The sequence below is a fragment of the Ranitomeya imitator genome, chromosome 1 (assembly GCF_032444005.1).
Source record: "Ranitomeya imitator isolate aRanImi1 chromosome 1, aRanImi1.pri, whole genome shotgun sequence".
NCBI classification, from domain to species: Eukaryota; Metazoa; Chordata; class Amphibia; order Anura; family Dendrobatidae; genus Ranitomeya; species Ranitomeya imitator.
This window is the reverse complement of record NC_091282.1, coordinates 1,014,847,799-1,014,860,642: the sequence shown is the minus strand read 5'-3', so window position 1 is coordinate 1,014,860,642 and position 12,844 is coordinate 1,014,847,799. Positions and strand designations below refer to the sequence as shown.

Sequence of the window (12,844 nt, the reverse complement as noted above, 5' to 3'; positions counted from 1 at the left end):
TACTTCGCTTTAGGACTGTGGAGCTATACTTTAGGCAGGCAGTATATGCAAGTTCTTTGCCATATTTATTATAGCAGATGCATAATAGAAGACACTGAATTGTCTGTGTTGTGTTCCTCAGGGAGGTGTCACACTTTTTGGCCTGAACTATAATATTGCTGTTGGAATACTTTTCATTGATGCCTGGCTTAAAGGTAGATTTTGCATATCATACAGTAATAATGTCCAAGAAGGGGCGCTGTATATTGTAATTCTGCATATATATTGTATGCATTAGGTGAAGGCCATTTCGTCTATCGTGGAAAAGTGGAGGACTCTGCAACGGCCGAAATATCTCGATCCCAGGTACAAACAATATGTAATATGATGTACTATCCCTTACAATGGATATCAGCACAAAGGATTTTTAAAACTGGTGCTGCAAAACATAAAAAAAAAATACTTTTAGCACCTTTAATTTGTAAAGTGCTGCGGATTATGTTGGCGCTATATAAATGAAATTATTATTATTATTCAATACCCTGCAATTTTCAGGATTTTTCATCCCCTTCTTCAAAGGGCCTTTTTTTTCGGGCCACTTTTGAATAACACCATTCACGTTACCATAGAGTGTACTGAAAAACAGGAAAAAAATTCCAAGTGGGGTGAAATTGCAAAAAAAAAAGTGCATTTCCACAATTGTTTGTAACACCTTAGAGACCGTGCCCTTTTTCTTTTTTGTGGTTTTGTTTTTCGCTCCACTTCTTCCCAGAGCCATAACTTTTTTATTTTTCCATCAATATGGCCATGTGACGGCTGTTTTTGCGGGACGAGTTGTACTTTTGAATGGCACCATTGGTTTTACCATGTCGTGTAATAGAAAATGGGAAAAAAATTCCAAGTGCGGTCAAATTGCAAAAAAAAAGTGCAATCGCACAACGGTTTTTTGTTTGGCTTTTTTGCTAAGTTCACTAAATGCTAAAACTGACCTGCCCCTAGGATTCTCCAGGCCATTATGAGTTCACAGACACCAAACATGTCTAGGTTGTTTTTTTATCTTAGTGGTGAAAAAAAATTCCAAACTTTGTTAAAAAAAAGAATACGGTACATTTTTTTGCCATTTTCCAAGACCCGTAGCGTCTGCATTTTTTGTGATCTCAGGTTGGGTGAGGGCTTAATTTATGCGCGCAGAGCTGACGTTTTCAGTGATACCATTTTGATGCAGATAAGTTCTTCTTCCTTGGGATGTTTCTGGGCACTTTTATGGTCTTTCCGTAGTGTTGGTTTTTTCCTTGGGATGTTTAAAGTTTTGGAAATCATTATGTATCCAAATCCGGCTTTAAACGTCTCCACAACAGTATCACAGACTTGCCTGTTGTGTTCCTTGGTCCTCATGATGCTCTCTCTGCTTCAAACAGAACCCTGAGACTATCACAGAGCAGGTGCATTTATACGGAGACGTGATTACACACAGGTGGATTATATTTATCATCATTAGGCATTTAGGACAACATTGGATCATTCAGAGATCCACATTGAACTTCTGGAGTGAGTTTGCTGCACTGAAAGTAAAGGGGCCGAATAAATTTGCACGCCCCACTTTTCAGTTTTTAAATTTCCACAAAAATTTAAAATAACCAATAAATTTCATTCAACTTCACAATTGTGTTCCACTTGTTGTTGATTCTTCACCAAAAATGTACATTTGGTATCTTTTCTTAGTGATGAGCGAGTGTACTCGTTGCTCGGGTTTTCTCAAGCACACTTGGGTGGTCTCCCACTATTTGTTAGTGTTCGGAGATTTAGTTTTTGTCACCTCAGCGGAATGATTTACAGCTACTAGACAGCTTGATTACATGTGGGGATTCCCTAGCAACCAGGCAACCCCACATGTACTCAGGCTGGCTAGTAGCTGTAAATCATTCAGATGAGGTGACAAAAACGAAATCTTCAAACACTAACAAATACTCTGAGACCACCCAAGCGTGCTCGAGAAAACCCGAGCAACGAGTATACTCTCTCATAACTAATCTTTATGTTTGAAGCATGATAAGTGGGAAAAGGTTGAAAAATTCCAGGGAGCCGAATGCTTTTGCAAGGCACTGTATACAGTCATGGCTAAAAGTATGGACACCCCTGCAATTCTGTCAGATAATACTCATTTTCTTCCTGAAAATGATTGCAAACACAAGTTATTTGGTATTATTATCTTCATTTAATTTGTCTTAAATGAAAAAACACAAAAAGAATTGTCCTAAAGCCAAATTGGTAAAAAAGGGGGTGGACAAAAGTATTGGCACTGTTCGAAAAATCATGTGATGCTTCTCTAATTTGTGTCATTAACAGCACCTGTATCTTACCTATGGTACCTAACAAGTGTTGGCAGTAACTAAATCACAAGTCCATCTCCAAAGACCTGAATGTTCCTGTGTCTAACGTGCGCAGTGTCATCAAGAAGTTTAAAGCCCATGGCACTGTGGCTAACCTCCCTAGATGTGGACGGAAAAGAAAAATTGACAAGAGATTTCAACGTAAGATTGTGCGGATGTTGGATAAAGAACCTCGACTAACATCCAAACAAGTTTAAGCTGCCCTGCAGTCTGAGGGTACAACAGTGTCAACTCATACTATCCATCGGCGTCTGAATGAAAAGGGAATGTATGGTAGGAGACCCAGGAAGACCCCACTTCTTACCCCAAGACATAAAAAAAGCTAGGCTGGAGTTTGCAAAAACTTACCTGATAAAGCCTAAAACGTTTTGGAAGAATGTTCTCTCGTCAGATGAGACAAAAGTAGAGCTTTTTTGGCAAAGGCAAGGAAAGTTCCCACGATCTATGAACAGCCAGCAGAGGGCGCCTCACCGCAAATGAAGCTAAATATAGCTCATTGATCTATATTTAGACTCATTCCCCGGGGTTTTGCAGCGAGGAGTAGCATTGCATTAGCAAAGCTCCTTGCTGCAAAATGTTTTAACCCCTTCAGAAGGATTTACATCGTTGGACGTTACAGATCTGCGGAGGGTAAGTATATTGTTGGTTTATTATGTTTTTTCTTTCACAGAACGAGGGTCTTCAGTGACTGGATTGGGCGTAGAATAAAATACTCCAACAACCATTGTTTTTATTTCATTAAAATAATTTTAAATAATGTGTTTGTGTTTTATTTAACCCTTTACTACAATTGGATTAATAATGGATAGGTGTCATAATTGACGCCTCTCCATTATTAATTAGGCTTAATGTCACCTTACAATAGCAAGGTGGCATTAACCCTTCATTACCCCATATCCCACCGCTACACGGGAATGGGAAGAGAGTGGCCAAGTGCCAGAATAGGCGCATCTTCCAGATGTGCCTTTTCTGGGGTGGCTGGGGGCAGATATTTGTAGCCAGGGGGGGGGGCCAATAACCATGGACCCTCTCCAGGCTATTAATATCTGCCCTCAGTCACTGGCTTTACTACTCTGGCGGAGAAAATTGCGCGGGAGCCCACGCCAATTTTTTCCGCCATTTAACCCTTTATTTTAAGAGCTAGAACGGCCAAATTTTGCAGATACACTCTACTGACATTAGTAGTGTGAAATCTGCAAAAAAAATGGAGAGAAGACATGGTTTACTGTATGTAAACCATGTCTCAAATCATGTCGGGTTTTAGGAAGGAGAAAGAAAAAGCCGGTAATTGAATTACCGGCTTTCAAGCTGTATAGCGCTGGAAAAAATATTAATATATATACATATATGTGTCTAATGACATATATATATATATATATATATATATATATATATACAGTATATATATTTTTTTTTTCTTTTTGGGACACATGGATCATTTCTATAGTGGTATGTTGGTTTTGCAAGCCTGCGAGAAAACCACGCAGTACGGATGCCATACGGATTACATACGGAGGATGCCATGCGCAAAAAACGCTGACACACCCTGCCTACGGAGGAGCTACGGACCACTATTTTCGGGACATTTCAGCGTATTACGGCCGTAATATACGGACCGTATTTTCATACGCTGAGTGTGAAGCCGGCCTTAGGCTGAGGGTGCCAATACTTTTGTTTGGCCCATTTTTGGAGTTTTGTGTGAAATGATCAATGTTTTGCTTTTTGCTTCATTTTCTTTCGTGTTTTTTCATTTAAGACAAATTAAATGAAGATAATAATACCAACGAATTTGTGATTGCAATCATTTTCAGTAAGAAACTGAGTATTATCTGACAGAATTGCAGGGGTGTCAATACTTTTGGCCATGACTGTATTTATGCATCGGTATGTCACAAGATGTGTTTAACAAGACTATATAACATACAGTCCTAGATGGTCCAGTATTACAGCTCAGTCTTATTTATTGCTCCAAGGCCGGGGTCACACTAGCATATAACAAGGCTGAGTGTTATGTAATAAAACATCACATAGTGCTCGACCCAGTGTTATCGTTTGGTGCAACTCAGATCTGCGATTATTTTCTCATGTCGATTCTGCATGAGAACAATCGCTGCATGCTGCGATAGGCAGAAACTCTCGGCTCACTCACACAAGTCTATGGGTGCATGTGAAACATCGGACTGCACTTGGATGTCATTCCTGTGCAGCAGAGCCGGCTCCAGGTTTTCATGTGCCCAGGACGAAAGAGTCACGGTCGGCCCCTTTAACACATACGACAATTCATAATGCACGAATACGGCAGAGAAATATAGGTATAATACAATGCCAAATATTTCACATACTTCTTACATTACATGAGTGATATCTATTGTGCATTCTACATTAGCTCAGAAACCGGAAAGTATAGTCCTCCATACAGAATAATGAGCCCCATATATTGCTCCAAACAGAATAATGAGCCCCATATATTGCCCCATACAGTATAATGGCCCCATATAGTGCTCCATACAGTATAATTGGCACCACATAGTCCTCTCTACAGAATAATGAGCCCCATATATTGCTCCAAACAGAATAATGAGCCCCATATATTGCCCCATACAGTATAATGGCCCCATATAGTGCTCCATACAGTATTATTGGCACCACATAGTCCTCTATACAGAATAATGAGCCCAATATTATGCTCCATACAGAATAATGAGCCTCATATAATGCTCCATATAGTATAATGGGCACCACAGAGTGCTCCATACAGAATGAGTCGCATATATTGCTCCATACGGAATTGACCCCATATAATGCTCCATACAGTATAGTGAGCCACATATAATTCTCCATACAGTATATGATGGGCTCCATATATAATGGGCCTCATATAATGGTCCATACAGTATATGATCGGCCCCATAGAGTATATTGAGTCCCATGTATTGCTCCATACAGAATGGGCCCCATATAATATTCCTTACAGAATGGGTCCCATATAATGCTCCCAAAATAATTGGCCCCATAAGATGCTCCATGTATAATAGGCCCCATATAATGCTCCATATATAATGGCCATATAAAATGCTCCATATATGATTAGTTCCATAAGATGCTTCATATATTATTGGCCCCATATACTGCTCCATATTGAATTGGCCCCATAAAATGCTCCATATTAACCCTTTACTGACATCGGACGGTATAGTACGTCCGATGTCAGCTCCCCTGCTTTGATGCAGGGCTCCGCGGTGAGCCCGCATCAAAGCCGGGACATGTCAGCTGTTTTGAACAGCTAACATGTGCCCGCAATAGCGGCGGGTGAAATCACGATTCACCCACCGGTATTAACTAGTTAAATGCCGCTGTCAAACGCAGACAGCGGCATTTAACTACCGCATCCGGCCGGGCGGCCGGAAATGACGTCATCGCCGACCCCCGTCACATGATCGGGGGTCGGCGATGCTTCTCCATTGTAACCATAGAGGTCCTTGAGACCTCTATGGTTACTGATCACCGGTGGCTGTGAGCGCCACCCTGTGGTCGGCGCTCACAGCACACCTGATTTTCTACTACATAGCAGCGAACAGCAGATCGCTGCTATGTAGCAGAGGCGATTGTGCTGTGCCTGCTTCTAGCCTCCCATGGAGGCTATTGAAGCATGGCAAAAGTAAAAAAAAAAAGTTAAAAAAAAATGTGAAAAAAATAAAAAAAATATAAAAGTTTAAATCACCCCCCTTTCGCCCCAATCAAAATAAATCAATAAAAAAAAATCAAATCCACACATATTTGGTATCGCCACATTCAGAATCGCCCGATCTATCAATAAAAAAAAGCATTAACCTGATCGCTAAACGGTGTAACGAGAAAAAAAATCGAAACGCCAGAATTACGTGTTTTTGGTCGCCGCGACATTGCATTAAAATGCAATAACAGGCGATCAATAGCACGTATCTGCAACAAAATGCTATCCTTAAAAACGTCATCTCGGCACGCAAAAAATAAGCCCTCAACCGACCCCAGATCACGAAAAATGGAGACGCTACGAGTATCGGAAAATGGCGCAATTTTTTTTTTTTTTTTTAGCAAAGTTTGGAATTTTTTTTTTCACTACTTAGGTAAAAAAATAACCTAGTCATGTTAGGTGTCTATGAACTCGTAATGACCTGGAGAATCATAATGGCAGGTCAGTTTTAGCATTTAGTGAACCTAGCAAAAAAGCCAAGCAAAAAACAAGTGTGGGATTGCACTTTTTTTGCAATTTCACCGCACTTGGAATTTTTTCCCAGTTTTCTAGTACACAACATGGTAAAACCAATGATGTCGTTCAAAAGTACAACTCATCCCGCAAAAAAATAAGCCCTCACATGGCCAAATTGACGGAAAAATAAAAAAAGTTATGGCTCTGGGAAGGAGGAGAGTGAAAAACGAACACAGAAAAACGAAAAATCCCACGGTCATGAAGGGGTTAAATTGGCCCCATATAATGCTCCCTATAGAATTGGCTTCATAAGATGCTCCCTATACTATTGGGCCCATAAGATGTTCTGTGTATAATGGGCCCCATATAATGCTTCATATATAATTGGCCATATAAAATGCTCCATATATAATTAGTCCCATAAGATGCTTCATATATTATTGGCCCCATATACTGCACCATATTAAATTGGCCTGATATAATGCTCCCTATAGAATTGGCCCCATAAGATGCTCCCTATATTATTGTGTCCATAAGATACTCCATATAGAATTAGCCCCATATAATGCTCCATATATGGGCCCCTTCTGATGGTCCCCATATATTGCTCCAAATATCTGCTCTGGACTCCTCACAGTCGGTGTCTTCCTGCTCTCTGTGCAGCGACTGCTCAGGCAGAGGGTGTGCACTGGTGACGTCATTGCGCCCTCTGACCTGAACGTCACAGTCAGGATGGAAGACGCTGCAGCGCTGGAACTGGGAGAGGTAAGTATCGCAAGTGCCGGGGCCCGGATCAGGCGGGGGTCCACTCGCGGGGGCTGGCACTATAGCACGCCAGTGTCCCCGACGGCAAGTGGGCTCCCTGCCTGCTCAGGGCCCCGGCACTTGCCCGGGTGCTGACGCCGGCCCTGCTGTGCAGTCCGATTTACGCCAAGACAGGTAATGGAGGAGATGGAGAAATTACTTTCTCCGTCTCCTCTGGGGCTGTGCTCTGATTCTCCCACTTGAGAGCATCGGAGCACAGAGCTCTGACACTCACATCACGCTTGCAGCAGAGCTGGAGTGGAGGGTCATTGGCATATCACATCCATTGCTCTCGCTTCTGATGTTATATGCTTGTGTGATTCCAGCCTTAGCTGCAGTACCAAGAAAAGTTGCTACTTTACACACAGCAGGGTCTCGTAGGCAATGAAGATGAAGCTGCGCTCTCCATAGTGCTACGGTCTGGTCCAAAGTGGCCACATTAGCTATATTTTGCTTCTATGGGAAAAATGTGCACAGAAAACGTAGCATATCTGCAAGAAAAATGGACATTTCGCGAATTTGAAGCACGCACCGCAGGTCAACTTACACTGCATAAAAAAGCTCAGTGGGCAGGAGATTTTTATACGGTAAATCCCATCCACATTGCTGAACTGTAAGACACTGTTTTTGATGCAACAAAAATATGTAACACCAAAAACGCACCAAAATCGAGAAGCCACCAGTGTTTTTTTGACACAGCGGACATGTGCTGCGTCATAAGTGCTGCCTAATACTGAACGTCCACACATACCCTTAAAGTGAACCTAACCGCTGATATCTGCTGTGTGACCCATGGGCAGCATGTGTCCGGCACCGGCTGTACTATCTAAGCCAGGTACTGTATGTTTGTTTCAGAAACGCTGCAGCATCACAGAGAAAAACATGTCTGACTTCTCCCCTCCGACTGCCAATGACTGGTGTGTCTTTGTACTCGCACGCAGGAAGAAACTTGTCCCTCAGACGGAGTGGATGGAGAGAAGCCACCAGGCACCCGCCTGTCTGACTAGTCACCCGTGAGGCCTTGGTCCTCGGTGGCTTTAAAGTAGGTTTTCCCTGAAACGCAGCAGCATTTCAGAGTCAAACATACCTTTCTGGAATCATACAGCCAATGTCTGGCACATGCGACCTGTGGAACGAGCAGCATGTATCAGCCATCAGATTCCCTTTAAGGTCCCATTTATGTCACATGGTTGACTATTATCCTTATCCCTTTGAGAACTATAACTCCCAGCATGTACAGAAGCTCCTATGGCATGCTGGGAGTTCTAGTTCACCACAGGAGTGGTGATTTTCTTTTGAGTTAGGGTATGTTTCCACGGTCAGTAAATGCTGTGGATTGGACGCTGTGTACAGCCGGAGCATCCAATTCGCAGCATCCAGATGTTACAGCATAGTGGAGGGGATTTTGTGAAATCCCGTCTCCACTATGCGTGCAGGGACACCCGCAGCTTCCCTGCGTATACGCACATGCGGTGCGTGTTTCTAGACCGCAGCATGTATATTTATCTGGCGGAAACGCCAGATAAATATCACAGTCCAATGTATAGGATGCGGTGATTCCGGATGGTTCAATGAACACATGCAGAATCACCGCACGTACAAAAGCCAACAGCACTTAGGACGGAGTGGGTATGTGCTACGTCCAAAGCGCTGCCAATACTGACCATGGAAACATAGCCTTAGTGGCATTGGAGCAGAGTGGACGCAGCTTTTTTTTTCTTCTTAATTCTATTAATGCTTGCCGTGTCCCGTGGTATCTCACTCTGGGCCACGGGATACGAGCCAGCTCTCCTATCTCTGCAGTTATGCGTCCTTCCTCTATGCCATGCTGGCAACTAATAAATTAGGATCGCTATACATTATATACAGACTACCTTGAAAAAGGCAATGTATGCCAAAACGTTGGATTATTTGTCTGTTATACATTTTTTGCTGGCTGCCTAAATAAATTTGAAAATTGAGAGAAAAGATTTGTGGACTTGTTGAGTGCCAAAGGTTTTCATTACTATATTCACTACACTGGCAATGAATATTCTTTTCTCTTATAGCACCCACACATTTACAGACGCAGGCAGCGGCTTTCAGCAGCTGCCAGGCTCTCATAGGTGCACGCTCATTAAGGTAATGAATATTCACCTCTCTCCACTCCCATAGGTGTGGAGAGAGGTGAATATTCATTACCTTAATGAGCGGGGACACATGATCGCTCGGCCGCAGGAGATGCTGGCACCGTAACGAGATGCTGCGCGGGTGCACAGGGAAGGTTAATTAGGATTTTTCTTTTCTTTTTTTATGCTTTTCTCATGGGGACCATACATACAAGGATTGGGAGAAGGAGCCGATACATACAAGGATGGTGATAAGGAATCATACATACAAGGAATAAGGAGCCAATGCAAACAAGGATGGGGAGAAGGAGCCATGCAGACAAGGATAGGGATGAGGAACCATGCAGACAAGGATGGGAATAAGGAGCCATATATTACAAGGATGGGAAAAAGGAGCCCATGCAGACAAGGATGGGAATAAGGAGCCATGCAGACAAGGATGGGAATAAGGAGCCATGCAGACAAGGATGGGAATAAGGAGCCATGCACACAAGGATGGGAATAAGGAGCCATGCACACAAGGATGGGGAAAAGGAGCCATGCAGACAAGGATGGGGATGAGGAGCCATGCATACAAGGATGGGGATAAGGAGCCATGCAGACAAGGATGGGACTAAGGAGCCATGCACACAAGGATGGGGATAAGGAGCCATGCAGACAAGGATGAGAATAAGGAGCCATGCAGACAAGGATGGGAATAAGGAGCCATGCACACAAGGATGGGGATGAGGAGCCATGCAGACAAGGATGGGGATGAGGAGCCATGCAGACAAGGATGGGAATAAGGAGCCATGCAGACAAGGATGGGAATAAAGAGCCATGCAGACAAGGATGGGAATAAGGAGCCATACAGACAAGGATGGGAATAAGGAGCCATGCAGACAAGGATGGGAATAAGAAGCCATGCAGACAAGGATGGGAATAAGTAGCCATGCAGACAAGGATGGCAATAAGGAGCCATGCAGACAAGGATGGGGATAAGGAGCCATGCAGACAAGGATGGGAATAAGAAGCCATGCAGACAAGGATGGCAATAAGGAGCCATGCAGACAAGGATGGGAATAAGGAGCCATGCATACAAGGATGGGAATAAGGAACCATGCATACCAGAAAAGGGATTAGGGTACAATGCATACCCCGGCTTATACTCAAGTCAATCAGTTTTTCGAGGCAAAATTAGGTGCCTCGGCTTGTACTGGGTCAACTTACCGTATACACGAGTATATACGTTAAGTCTTTCTTTTATATTGTTCATTCTTTTCAACACCACTATTGCTTAGTTCAAAAATTGTAAGGCCATATTTCCATAAAATTGGGACAGATGTACTAAACTGTTTCACAAGAAGCGTTTTTTCACTTGTGCTTTCTATTGAAGAAAATATGCTGCAAAAAAGCTGAAAGAATTGACATGATGCAGATGTTAAAAAAAAAGCTGCAGTTTTCCAAAACACTCAGGAAAAAAAAAGCAATCGTCAGAATGAGATTATTGAGATCTCATAGCTTTTGCTGGTACCGTCAGCTCTTAATTTGCATAAAAAGCAGCACAAATGCAAAAGCATGAACATCGCATTAGACAGTTTAAAAAAATGCTCCAGATTTAGGAAAGTGACACAAATAGTTTAATAAATTTGCCTCCTCTTTGATACCAAATTGTGGTGCAGTTTTGGAGCGCAAGACTGTAACTTAGGCCATACCTTTTCCTGGACACTTTTTTCATAAGTAATATGCACTTGTAGGGCATTTTGAAAAACATGTCTAAGGGTGCGTGTCCATGGTCCAGATTGCCGGCGCTTTGGACGGAGCGGAAAACTCACTCCGCCCAAAGCGCCGCCCCTTTTGTATGGGCGGTGATTCCAGATGTGTTCATTGCACACATCCGGAATGGCCGCACCCTATACATAGGACGGTGTTATTTACCTTGCTGAGGCGAGGCGTCGCCGCAAGGTAAACATACAGTACAGACCAAAAGTTTGGACACTTTCTCATTTAAAGATTTTTCTGCATTTTCATGACTATGAAAATTGTAACTTCACACAGAAGGCATCAAAACAATGAATTAACACATGTGGAATTACATACTTAACAAAAAAGTGTGAAACAACTGAAAATATGTCTTATATTCTAGGTTCTTCAAAGTTGCCACCTTTTGCTTTGATGACTGCTTTGCACACTCTTGGCATTCTCTTGAGGAGCTTCAAGAGGTAGTCACCGGAAATGGTTTTCACTTCACAGGTGTGCCCTGTCAGGTTTAAAGGGACTCTGTCACCTGAATTTGGAGGGAACAATTTTCAGCCATATGGGCGGAGTTTTCAGGTGTTTGATTCACCCTTTCCTTACCCGCTGGCTGCATGCTGGCTGCAATATTGGATTGAAGTTCATTCTCTGTCCTCCGTAGTACATGCCTGCGCAAGGTAAGATTGCCTTGTGCAGGCATGTACTACGGAGGACAGAGAATGAACTTCAGTTCAATATTGCAGCCAGCATGCAGCCAGCGGGTAAGGAAAGGGTGAATCAAACACCCGAAAACCCTGCCTCTATGGCTGAAAATTGTTCCCTCCAAATTCAGGTGACAGAGTCCCTTTAATAAGTGGGATTTCTTGCCTTATAAATGGGCTTGGGACCATCAGTTGTGTTGTGCAGAAGTCTGGTGGATACACAGCTGATAGTGCTACTGAATAGACTGTTAGAATTTGTATTATGGCAAGAAAAAAGCAGCTAAGAAAAACGAGTGGCCATCATTAAGAAATGAAGGTCAGTCAGTCCGAAAAATTGGGAAAGCTTTGAAAGTGTCCCAAAGTGCAGTGCAAAAATTATCAAGAGCTACAAAGAAACTGGTTCACATAAAGACCGCCCCAGGAAAGGAAGACCAAGAGTCACCTCTGCTTCTGAGGATGTTTATCCAAGTCACCAGCCTCAGAAATCGCAGGTTAACAGCAGCTCAGATTAGAGACCAGGTCAATGCCACACAGTTCTAGCAGCAGACACATCTCTACAACAACTGTTAAAGGGACTCTGTCACCTGAATTTGGCGGGACTGGTTTTGGGTCATACGGGCGGAGTTTTCGGGTGTTTGATTCACCCTTTCCTTACCCGCTGGCTGCATGCTGGCTGCAATATTGGATTGAAGTTCATTCTCTGTCCTCCATAGTACATGCCTGCGCAAAGCAATCTTGCCTTGTGCAGGCGTGTACTATGGAGGACAGAGAATGAACTTCAATCCAATATTGCAGCCAGCATGCAGCCAGCGGGTAAGGAAAGGGTGAATGAAACACCCGAAAACTCCGCCCATATGACCCAAAACCAGTCCCGCCAAATTCAGGTGACAGGTTCCCTTTAAGAAGATACTTTGTGCAGCAGGCCTTCATGGTAAAATA

At 43.0% G+C, this 12,844-nt stretch overlaps 1 protein-coding gene across 2 annotated transcripts in view; it reads left to right on the top strand.

Annotated features, from left to right (window-relative positions):
• The window catches only part of LOC138656749 (malate synthase-like), a 79,997-nt gene that overhangs the window by 46,292 nt on the left and 20,861 nt on the right, over nucleotides 1-12,844 (top strand). For both annotated transcript variants that reach the window (XM_069743967.1, XM_069743966.1), the window contains exons 12-13: nucleotides 122-194; nucleotides 278-345. In XM_069743967.1, the coding sequence (XP_069600068.1) occupies nucleotides 122-194; nucleotides 278-345 (141 nt within the window). The remainder of the gene's footprint in view (nucleotides 1-121; nucleotides 195-277; nucleotides 346-12,844) is intronic.